The sequence below is a fragment of the Dermacentor albipictus genome, chromosome 7 (genome assembly GCF_038994185.2).
Source record: "Dermacentor albipictus isolate Rhodes 1998 colony chromosome 7, USDA_Dalb.pri_finalv2, whole genome shotgun sequence".
Lineage (NCBI taxonomy): Eukaryota > Metazoa > Arthropoda > Arachnida > Ixodida > Ixodidae > Dermacentor > Dermacentor albipictus.
This window is the reverse complement of record NC_091827.1, coordinates 125,665,878-125,678,102: the sequence shown is the minus strand read 5'-3', so window position 1 is coordinate 125,678,102 and position 12,225 is coordinate 125,665,878. Positions and strand designations below refer to the sequence as shown.

Below are 12,225 nucleotides of genomic sequence, written 5' to 3'. Positions count from 1 at the left end.
TGCCAAGTTTCTTGGTAAGGTTGACCATCGCTATGTTGAAGAGTACTGGCGAGATTATTGAGCCCTGCGGAGTGCCCTTGCATGGCGTTTGAAAGGCGTCACTCCGTAGGTCTCCTAGGCCTACTGTCGCTGTTCTGTCGGTTAGGAAGCTTCTGATATAGTCATGGACTTTCTTCCCGCAATTAGTGGTGTTAATCCCCTCCATAATGGCGGCGTGGGAGACGTTGTCAAAGGCTCCCCTAATGTCGATGGCCATGACCACGTTTTCTCCGTGTTTCGGCATTGTCTCGAGTACCTCTTCTTTTAGCTGTAGCAAGATATCTTGGGTAGACAAGTTTGCCCTGAAGCCGAACATGGTGTTGGGGTACCATCCTCCGTCTTCAAGATGCGTTTGGATTCTTCGAGTCACTATTCTTTCGTACAGCTTGCCTAGGCACAGGGTGTCTACCAAGTTGACATTTCCAAATTCCCTGAGTTTTCCAGGTTTTCCCTGAGTGCCATTGCAAATTTCTCTGAGTGATGCAGAACTATGTTTTATATCAACACGGACTGATAACATATCGCCTGATGCTGTCACTCTCTAGTAAGCACATGAAAAAAAAAAGCAACTTAATCCCATTTGAATACTAAGGAGCAGTGTTTATGTTATTCAATAAGAGAATAGAAGGCAGGGGTTAGTAAAATGCACAGCAAATAAAGTGTCTTCGAAAACAATTGCAAATAGGGTCGGACATCATCAAATACGAAGAAAAAGGAGATGCATACAAAGGCAAATATTTTCTAATATGAACTATTTCTATCAACTGATAGCAACCTGAGTGGGATGAGGCCTGAACTCTGTCACTATTGAGATTCTCTCTCAACAGCTCGTAAGTCAACCTCAACAGTCCTGACATACTCTCAACCCGCGCACGACGCCCGAGTGTTGTGTTGCACTGCTTCAAAGAGCGTATTTTGGTTTGGATGAGGGACACCTGCATCTCGGCATCAGCCAAAACTTTACTTTTTGAGCTCAAGCTCTTTCAAAACGGCGGCAACAAGCTTCCTTTCTCGTTTATTCCTCAATGCTTAGGTCACTTCTGTTCTTGACCGCCTTCCGCCACTCGTTCGCCCCAAGGACCATTTGAAGCATCTTGATCAGTTGCACATTCCACGACCGATTTTTCGAGCTCCCTAGGGGCCGCGAAAACGTCCGAAAAATCGGCCAGCTGGAAAAAAATAAATGCGTATCATTTACTGCCCTTAGGGGCTCAAACCGCCACTAGCACGTTCGAGAACGCTCTGAAGGCCGATCGGTACACATATTAGGCATACCTGTGCTCGTACTGTGACAGGAAATGCCGGGTGCCCGCGTGTATAATTAAGATATACATACTGTATTCCGTGGCAATAGCCCCTTCCCACGCTTGTTATGCTTCACTGCAATACTTTTCCGTAAGCTTTACCAAGTAACATTTCTGTACAGAGGCGAAGCTGACTTTCACGAACCGGCATTATGCAACGCACCGTGTTTTCCAAGTTTCTAAGCCAATTGCGAGGACCACAAAGGTGGAGTCCGTGCCATTGCTGACAGCAGCGAATTCTTTCAAAAAAAGGTCGGAACCCAATGGCAAGAAGCTTCATAGCGAACGTCGAAGCAGCTAGGCCTAGCGTTGCCGCAGTGGTGGCAACGGGTGCCAGCAGATCTGCGTGCGAGAGTGCCGGTTTGAGGCGGCGAAGTAATCAAAACGGCAGCGGTGGTGCCTTTGATTAATGCCGTTTCGGACCTGCGGTCGCGGCAAAACGTCCGGAAAATCGGACGTCAAAGAGTTCTTGCGTCGGAAATTTCACACGTTCTGATACGTTGACACTATGGGGTACGAGGTGGCGCCGCGAAGCCGTCCAAATTATCGGGAATCCGGAAAGTCGCTCGTTGACTGTACACTGGCAACTCCTCCTGCCAACGACAGGGCGTCAAAGACGATTCATTACAATTCCTGTCTGCTACTCGAGCCAGCATTACCGCGACTTTCGACCCTTTCAATAAAATTGCCGCTAATTTTCCCTGATAGAGGCCCAAATTCCCTGAGTTTTCCCCGACTTTTTCCAGATTACTCAAAATCCCTGAGAATTCCCGGTTTTCCCGGTTTTCCCGGTTGGTAGACACCCTGAGGCATGATGTAAGCGAAATTGGTCTGAGATTTTCAATTTGGAGTTTTTTGCCAGGTTTGGGAATCATCACCACTACGGCGTGTTTCCACTCCGCTGGTACTTTGCCATCCTCCCATAGTTTGTTGAGGTAGAGGGTGAGCTGATCAATTGCTTCGTCGCTGAGGTTTCGAATTAGCGAGTTTCGGATTTTGTCCGCCCCTGCTGCTGTGTTCTTTGTTGCAGCCCTTACAGCCTCGACGACCTCTTCTCTTGTGATGGGTCGGTCCGTAGTTGAGTTTTCGTCACCCTGGTAGTCGCCTCGGTAGCCTTCTATCGAGATCTTTCCGTAGCATTTTTCCCGTACTGCTTGGAGCAGTTGTTCTTCTGTTCCTTCATACTGGTGGATTAACCTCTGAATGGATTTGCTGCTTTCCGCCTTGCTCTTGCTCGGATCCATGAGTGTTCTGAGGATATGCCATGTTCTGGCTGTGCTTAGGGTGCCATTCAGTGAGGTACTAAACTGCTGCCACCCCTGCCTTGCCAGCTGCGTTGCATACTCCTCTGCTTGCTGAGTTATTTCGGCAATTTTCTTCTTAAGCTTTCTATTTAGCTTCTGACGCTTCCACCGCTTGGTTAGGCCTCGTCGTGCCTCCCATAACCTGAGGAGTCGTTTGTCCACTTCTGGTGCTTGTTCTGTTCGTTCCACTTCTTTTGTGTAGAGATCTCTTATTTGTCTGAGTTGATGGCTCCAATCCTCTGCCGAGGTTATGTCCCCTTTTAGCTGTTTACAGTGGACTCTAAAGGCATCCCAGTCTGTTAGACTTGCCTTGCCAATCTTCCTCCTGGTGATCAGGAATTCACTGAGGATAGAGGCGAATTCTGATGATGGTGAATGCGGAGCTGGTTGCATAGAGGCGGACAGCGGTGTGAGGATACCTTGCACGGAGAGGCTCGTCGTACAGTCCACAAGTTGACGGGAGCGGAGATTCACGTTCAAACCGAAATGGGTAAGAAAGTCCGCACCTAGTATGGCGAAGCGCACGTCGGCGATGATGAAAATCCACCGAAATATGCGACGCAGGCCCAGGTCAATGGTGAGGGAGCGTTGGCCATATGTTGCGATTGAGGATGTATTTACAGCTTGCAAAGGCGCAGTCCTCGGACAACGGTGTCGGTCCTGGCGAGAGGCAGGAATGACGCTTACCTCTGCACCAGTGTCCACAAGAAAGCGATGGCCTGCGATCCTGTCTGTGATGTAGAATAGGCGGCTTTCCGTAGCGGTTGAGTCACGCGCCGCCATTAGTGACTCGCTTCCATGTTTCCCTGCCAGCGACAAGGCTGTCGACATTTTGCAGCGCTGGCGCCGAACCTGGTGTGGTACCAGCAGAAGCTGTCAGAAGTGTGTCTTGGGCGGGAACGGGAACCCGAACATCAGCCACCCCTAGCCACTGGAGAGCGACGAGGCGTGTTCATCTGCATTGCTGCCATGGTGTCCATCAGCCTGTCAATTTTCTCCTCGAGGCGAGATTGCCGGGCCTCGAGGTCTGATGTGACAGTGGTCGAGGACACCGCAGATCTTGCGCCGGAGTAGTCGTTCACACGGTCCGCGAGCTCTGCTAATTTGTGAAGAGGCATATCATCCGCAGCTGCCAAAACCACGACAAGTGTCTGAGGCAAGTGCTGCAGAAACAGCTCGCGCAATAGTGGACTCTCGGAGTCTTGGGTACGGTCGCCGAGTAGCTGTCGCATTCGATGCAATGGTTGCAACGGTCGGCGATCGCCGAGTTCTTCCGCGCTGAGGAGTTGCTGCAAGCGGCTTCTTTCGGACACGGTTTTGCGTGTAAGCACTATGGCCTTGAAATGGTCGGAGGGCGCGGCCGGATGTGGGGCTCTCATGACGTCGTCAAACTCATCAGCTACCTCGGAGGAAAGTGCTGAGACGACATGCAGGTACATCACACGCTGCGATGTGATGCGCCGCAGATCGAAGAGGGCTTCTACTTGCGTGAACCACACGGCTGGATTCTTCGGCCAAAACGGCGGCAGCCGCAGCTGGGCATTGGAAATGGCATCCATGGCAGCGCTGGGGGCAGGGATGTCGCCTGGCACTGTTGATTGGGGCTGAGGAGCCGGGGCGTCGTTGCTGACTACTGTAGCGTTCATTTCGTCTTCCATTGCGTGAGCTTGCTACGTCCGGGTCACCAAGCTATAGGGGCGCGAAATGCGTCCGCTATAGACAGACGTGCGCAGAGAGAAGAGAACGAACTTTGAGAGCGACCGGCGAGCAGCCGAGCGGCGGTGAAACTGAACCTTTATTGTATGTGCCTTCCACGCCGAAGAGGCCGGCGCCGCGAACATAAACATCCGCTCATTGTGCAGACGCTCACGGCGGCGGCGGCGGAATCGGATCCACTACACTAGTACTTAAAAACCAATATTTTCATGTCGGTAATGTAACACAGCGAAAATTACATACCTTTGCAGCAGATGCCCGTGTTTGCACGTAAATAATAAACGAGAACACTGTGCACAGTTTAACTATAATTCACTGCTTGAAGAAGCCTGTAATCATCTTCTGGTGAGTAGACAGCAAGCGCTGCAAGACGAACGCCTCCACATTCTCGACCTTCCTCTAAATGTCATTGGGGACATCTTTACAGCGCCTGAGGAATGATCACATCTTTTCTAGAAAAACTAAAACATCCAAGCTGGAAACAGTCTCTTCCTCTTCAGGTGTTGATCCAGTGTCGGCATCGTCTTCGTCACTACCGCAATGTTCTTGCTCACGCACTTTATTCACAATGTCTTCGTTAGTGAGTTCCACGGATGTAGCCGCCGTGCTGTCGCTGTCGATGTAATCATGAAAGGTCACCGCGGTGTTGACAGAGAACTTTTTGGTAAGCTCATTCCACAGTTCTGGGTTGAGCTCCTCTGTGTCCTCGCAATCTTGTGGCATAGGTGAAGCCTTTAAAAGGCCTGCCTTTTGCAAGCAGTTGCTGATCGTGCTTGCCTTCATGTTCCACCACGACCCCTGTAAGCATTTCTGCCGCTTGATGGATGTTTACCTGTGTGGGCAGCTTCAGTCGAATATTGATCAGGAGGCGCGGCACAAGACGCTTCCAAAATTCAGCCTTCACAATCTGATGATACCCCGGTCCAAAGGTTGGAGCAAAGAAGTATAATTCGGGGGCATAAATTCAAGTTGCACATTGCTCAATCGCACGTTCACGATAAGTTCCGAGCAATTGTCAATGATGAGAATTTTTCTGTCTTTCTTCTTCATTGCGTCGTCGAGCTGCAGCAGCCAGCGAGTCTCGCGTCATCCACGATTTTTGGTTGGCTCTGCAGTCGCAAGGCAACAAGACGTTTTTCAAGCAGCGCGGTTTAGCAGGCTTGCCAACAACTAGCGGCTCGAGTTTTTCTGTGCCCGTGGAATTACAGCAGAACAGAACCGATACGCAGAGAGGCAATTTCTTTCCGCCCTTGCACCTGTCACCTTTGAAGTTCATTGTTTTATCAGGCAACAACTGATAAAAGAACGCCGTTTCATCACCACTGAAAACGTCGTCTGGAGAGAGACTCGATCTCTTGAAAGCGCCCGTTCCATCAGGCAACCGCACTCTCAGCATCTGCTGCCTTTTCTTTGCCACAAGCAACCTGCCACGCAATGCCATTCCTTTGCTGGAAGTGGTAAAGCCATCCGGCACTTGCATCAAAACCAGAGACGTCCAAGGCGGTCGCGAACTGTAGCCCCTTCTCTTGAATAATTGGGCCTGACAATAGCACATCGTTTTGTCTGGCATCCTTAAACCATGTGAGGATGGCATCGTCAACGTACTGGTAGTTGCCAAGCCGGTGGCGTTTTCTTGAGGGAGCCAGCTGTGACTCTCTATGAAATTTCATGATCTTTTCCCGATCCTTGAGCATCGTTGCCATTGTTGATAGGGAATATCACGCTTCCTGCCCAGGTTGACTTGCTTTCTTCCAGCATTCAGCTGCGTGAAAATGTCCACTTTTTCTTTGAGCAAAAACTGGCGTCGCATCTTTTTAACACGGGGACCAGGAGAACTCTTGTCAGCAAAGCGAACGCACCACACAATCACAGCACCGATAACTTCACAGCTCCTGCCGATCACTATCAATGTGGCGACACCAGGCCTGCGCCGTAGCAGGAGAGTCCAAACATGACCATACATTACTATCGGCTGATGCCGATGCTGCTGGGGCTGTACCCGTTGAAACAGGTTCCCCAGCACATGGCTGCTGCTGCTGCGGATGACGATAATAGGTGTAAGCCTCAGGGATTTGGTACCAAAACTTCAACATAACTTCGTAATAACGAAGCATCTTGGTGATTACGGGATTAAATTACGTACGTTATTCTGAAATATTCGGTACTCTGAAATTCGCAGTACTGAAAGTTTTTTGCATTGAAAATATAGGCATTTTGGCGGGGATTAAAAAAAATTCTTAAATCTGAAAAGTTCGTTAATGTGGTATTCGTAGTAACATAATTTTACTGTATATCCACTTCCCCACATTGATGATGCTCTGGATTGCCTCTACGGTGCCACTTATTTTTCATCAATAGACCTTTCTTCTCGATATTGGCAAATTGCCGTGCATGAAATGGACCATGAAAAGGCCACATTCGTCACACCAGACGGCCTATATCAATTCAGGGTAATGCCTTTTGGCTTGCGCAATGTCCCGGCGACCTTTGAACGGATGATGGACATGCTCTTGTGTAGCTTGAGATGGTCCATCTGTTTATGCTACTTGGATGACGTCATCATATTCTCTTCAACATTTGTGATCCACCTTGAAAGACTTTCATCTGTTCTTTCTGTTTTTTGCACCGCTGGCTTGCAGCTCAACTCTTCCAAGTACCACTTCGATCACTGCCAAATAACCATGCTCGGACATCTCGTCGATTCGTCAGGCATTCGCCCAGACCCCACTAAAGTTCATGCTGTGCAGAATTTCCCTGTACCAACTTGCACCAAAGATGTTCGAAGCTTTATTGGCCTTTGCTCTTACTTCCACAGGTTTGTGGACAATTTCGCCCATGTTGCCCGTCCCCTGACTGACCTCCTCAAGAAAGACATTTCTTTCTGCTGGGGCTCTGAACAAGCATCTGCTTTCTTGCAGCTCATCATGCTGCTCACCATGCCTCCTGTTCTGGCCCATTTTGATGCCTCCACTCCGACAGAAATCCGCATTGATGCCAGTGGCTACGGCATCGGTGCAATTTTAGCTCAACGCCAATGTGGGCACAAATGCATTATCGTATATGCCAGCCACCTCCTCTCCCCCTCCAGCCGAGTGCAATTACTTGATTACCGAGCGCAAGTGTCTCCCCTTTATTTGGGCGGCGGGCAAGTTCCGACCCTACATTTATGGTTGACCATTTACAGTTACAACCGATCACTCTTTGTTGGCTTTCTTCCCTCAAGGATCCCACCAGACGTCTCGGTCGCTGGGCCCTACGGCTACAGAAATACACATATACTGTAGTCTATAAGTCAGGTCATCTACATCAGGACGCTGACTGTCTCGTCATCCCATCAATGCACCGAACGGTTTAGTGGAGGTCACACCGATCTGCGTTCCTTCGCTTTCTGCCTTGAAAGACACTGGTGCTGAACGACGCAATGAATCGTTATGGCAGCTTATCGAACACCTGCTCTCTGATCCGTCCGACTCATCCCTTTACATGTTTGTGCTACAAAATGGCATTCTGTATCGCCACAACATGCACCCCAACGGGCTCGAGCTCCTAACCGTCATTCCGTCTCATCTTCGACAGATTGTACTCCAGCAACTACACGACATCCCCACCGCTGGACACCTTGTCGTTTCTCAGACCTATGACCGAATTCGGCGGCAGTTTTTCTGGCCTCGTCTCAACCACTCCCCATCTGGCGCTATGTTGCCGCATGTGAATCATGTCAACACCAGGAAAGAGCAGCTGTGCATGCTGCTGGTCTGCTGCAGCCTTTGGATATACCAACCGGCCCTTTCTTTTGCATTGGCGTTGATCTTCTCGGACCATTCCCTATATCAAATGACAGAAATAGGTGAATTACCATCGCTACGGACTACACAACCCGCTATGCCACTACTAGAGCCGTACTAACCAGTTGGGCTACAGACATCACCGACTTCTTGCTTCACGACGTTATCTTACGCTTTGGTGCACCTCGTCAACTTCTCAACAATCGCGGAAGATACTTTCTTGCAAAAGTCATAAACAACTTATATCTATCATCTGCTACTAAACACAAGCTTACTACCACTTACCATCCTCAAACTAACGGTCTTACCGATCACCTGAACCGCACATTAACTGACATACTAGCAATGTATGTTTCCTCTGATCATCGCAACTGCGACACTGCTCAACCATTTGTCACATTCACTTACAATTCCTTGCACCACAACACAGCCGGCTAGTCACCCTGCTATCTCCTCTTCCGCTGTGAGCTGACTTTGCCTTTCGAGACTCTGCTTTCGACCACACTCGACTCACAAACAGAGTACACTCAGGATGCCATAGCCACAGCGACCCAAGCACGCCAGATTGCCCGCATTCATCTTTCTGCTTCACAGACACGCCAGAAGTGTCATTACAACCAGCACCATCACAACGTGGAATATGAACCAGGTTTTCTTGTGCTAGTTTTGTCTCCGACTCAGCGTGTTGGTCTTTCGGAGAAACTCCTCTCACGATACTACAGCCCTTACCGCATCCTCCGCCAGGTGACCCCTGTTACCATCATACCTTGCTGGTGAAGCAGCGCACAGACACGGACACAGTGAAGAGAAACAGGAAAAGACGACACTCGCTGCACTCGCAACTATTTTGCGAGTGCAGCGAGTGTTGCAAGTGCAGCGAGTGTCGTCTTTTCCTGTTTCTCTTCACTGTGTCCGTGTCTGTGCGCTGCTTCACCAGCAAGGTATGATGATCACTCACCAACTAGCCCAACTTTCCACTTTACTGGACCCCTGTTACATATGAAGTGTCTCCACTGGATGCCACCGTGTCTTCACATCCCTCTGACATCCACGTTAGCCATCTCAAACCGTACCTTTCTCGAACCAATGAGCCACACCAATAAGGTGCTTTTTCTGCCGGGGGCGACGTCACAGTCTGTAATGTGGGAAGAAGAGGACACTGATGGTGGCCTTGGAGATGGTGAAGAAGAGTTTAGGTTTTTCATTGTTCTACGCTTGTTGGCTCCATTATGAAAAGCCGTCTGTAAGTAGACGTATGCTCCTTCTTTCCTGTAACAACATTCCCAAGAATGTGTGTGCAAACACGTGTTGTAAATAGTGACAGAGCATCTAAAATCAGCAGCATGCCTACAACTGCCACTGCGCAACATGCAGTGAGTACAGAACTCACGCCCGGTCCTGGACATGCGCTTTCTCGCGCATCAAATTGCTGCCTGCTGGCACCTGGGGGACCATGCCTGGCTGCTGGGAGACCATGCCTGGCTGCTGGGGGACCATGCCTGGCTGCTGGGGGACCATCCCTTGCTGCGGCGCCCCATAGCTGTGAGGTACGAGAGAAATAAAAGAAGAAATAAAATGCATGTTTGTATAAACACGACACTATCAAAACACGTGACAATGTCTTGTGATGTGTCTAGTACTAGATGTTGTACTAGTATGGCTAAAAAACACCTCTATTACTCATTAGTACGCTCCCACATTCATTACTAGGGCTATTTCTTTTTTACCCACATTGGCTTCACAACTGTAGCTAGTGTAGGAAGTCGCCACTTCTTTCACTTGGTGTGGAAAAGTGTATAGTTCCACCCACCTACACGAAGCCATTTTTTTATAGCTGTAGTGTAGCATGAAAACTACTTTCTAGACTGTGGTTTTGATGAGTGTAGGCAGCAGATGACAAACAAGCAGGCTAGCACTGCAAACACTTGGTGCCATTTTGTCTGTGACTGTTGGCGCTGATAAGCAACGATAGTGAATATTCGCTGCAAGGATGGTAGCAAAGTGCTGGCATGACCATGTGTCACAGAAGAAGGCTAGCTAATTTTCCAAGATAAAAATATCTTACTTGCAGATGGTGTGGGCTGTTTCAGACTCCGCACTGTATTATACATACGCATTGAGAAGTTGTCTTCATGAACTGCGCATTCGTGATGTATTTTACCACAGTTTGTCTAAATTTGTTGATGGAAGGAAACTCATACATTGCGTTTAGTTTCAGGCAAGGGCACATACACAGCCAGTAAGTGCAGAGTTGGACATCTTTCGTCTGCTGGTGCAGAAGACAACGTGCTGCCTGCTTCAATTGGCTATAGCCCAGCGAGCCAAGTGCAGCACACAACATCATAGCATCTGTCCGACACTAAAGTCATCTACAGGAGCCTGCATGAAGTGTAGATAAAAAAAATAGCCCTACTGTTAAGTACTTGCATGCATGCTATGAGAAAATAAAATATTGATGGCATTTGCTTGCTTCAAAATTTAGCCTTGTGCAAAATTGTATAGATTGATGTCATATAGCACTGATCTCTAAGCGACATCAAATACAGTAGAACCCTGCTGATACGTTCCTTGTTCATACGGTCCTTGTTTTGCCATGTAAAATATCGCCAAATCCCGGTTCTTGCAAAACACTCGTAGACCTTTATGAATTAAAATCCCCTTTGAAATGTTTTCATTCCCCTTACCCTCCCACACAACACACTGCAACATTTGCGCATAATTTCATTTCATTTAATGTGCAGCCTTAAAGGCCCAAAGGCATTACATAAGGAGGCAAATACAGGCTAGTAGAACTGTTTGTGAAAGAAATACACAGGACAAAAAAATACAGGAATGGTGAGAAAATACAGAATGGTGAATGTCTTCTTCAAGTGGCCTTGAAGAAGACAAGTCCACTAGTTGAAACATTGGCTCCTACTTTCACCTTGTTCTCATTTTGCTCATCGTTCTGAATTTACACTCCTGACTTCCCCCTGTTTTCCCAGGAATGGTGACTGTAATTCAAGCACATGTATACTTTCGTAAAGAAAAATACACATGCTTTATCTATATATATATACAGTAAAAGCTCGTTAATTCGAACCGCAAGGGGAAGCCGCTTCAGTTCGAATTAACGAAAGTTCGAACTAACGAAAGTGAAGGAGGGCAACAGTACACTGCGATTTGGAAGCAGTAGGGCATGTCAGAAATTTGGCGTGTCAGAAAGTGATGGCATGTGCCGCGGGCACACGCCATCTTCAAGTCGAAGCTCTGGGTCCGACTGTGCCACACTACCGATGTCCACCGAAACGAACGTTAGCCGAGGCTTAACACCATCCCAATGAATCGCGACAGCCGATAAGCTGAAAACAGAGGTGCACAACCGATGAAGACTGCCGAGACAAAGACGCTGAACATGTGAAGGTGGTGAAGGCCCTGATTCGTTGGTTCTTGATTGCAAGCGCAGCTGCGACGTACTTGATTCGCTGTGTTTTGGAACTTGCCGTGCCATCTCCGCACAACATTAGCAGCTGTACAAGATTTGCAGAGCCTCCGAGATTCGCAATGGGCAAGAAGTGTCCGAGGTTACGTAGAACGGAGAGGCGGCAGCCGCCGCTGCCTTCTGGCTGACCCCGCGTTGGTTAGATTTTTGTCCGATTTTGCCTTCTCTCGCCGTTCTCTCCATTTCGGAGGCAATACAGCCTTGTGTGTAGGCAGTAGGCGCGTTTCTCTGGCCGTGTGCCAGGCGAGCGTAGTTCGAATTATCCGTGAGGGAACCTTCTCGCGTTCAAATTAACTGACTTTTTTATACATAGACTTCTATGGAGCTTGGCCAAACCAAATCGTACAGTTCGAATTACCCATACATTCGAATTATTGAAGTTCGAATTAACGAGCTTTCACTGTATATATATATATATATATATATATATATATATATATATATATATATATATATATATACACACAAAGAACCAGTCATCGTAAACGCACCAGGCAATATCTCACGCATTTCAACATATTCAAGTATTCATTCTTTCCTCGGGCAATCGAAATGTGGAGTGTATTGCCAAAGGAAATTATCTCGTCACATTCTGT

General features: G+C 48.3%; 1 protein-coding gene across 1 annotated transcript in view; it reads right to left on the bottom strand.

Annotated features, from left to right (window-relative positions):
* LOC135907092 (lymphotoxin beta receptor inhibitor-like) overlaps positions 1-12,225 on the bottom strand; it is a 90,076-nt gene that overhangs the window by 31,043 nt on the left and 46,808 nt on the right. Inside the window, exon 3 of the mRNA XM_065438761.2 lies at positions 9,539-9,688. Coding sequence (XP_065294833.1) covers positions 9,539-9,688 — 150 coding nt within the window. The remainder of the gene's footprint in view (positions 1-9,538; positions 9,689-12,225) is intronic.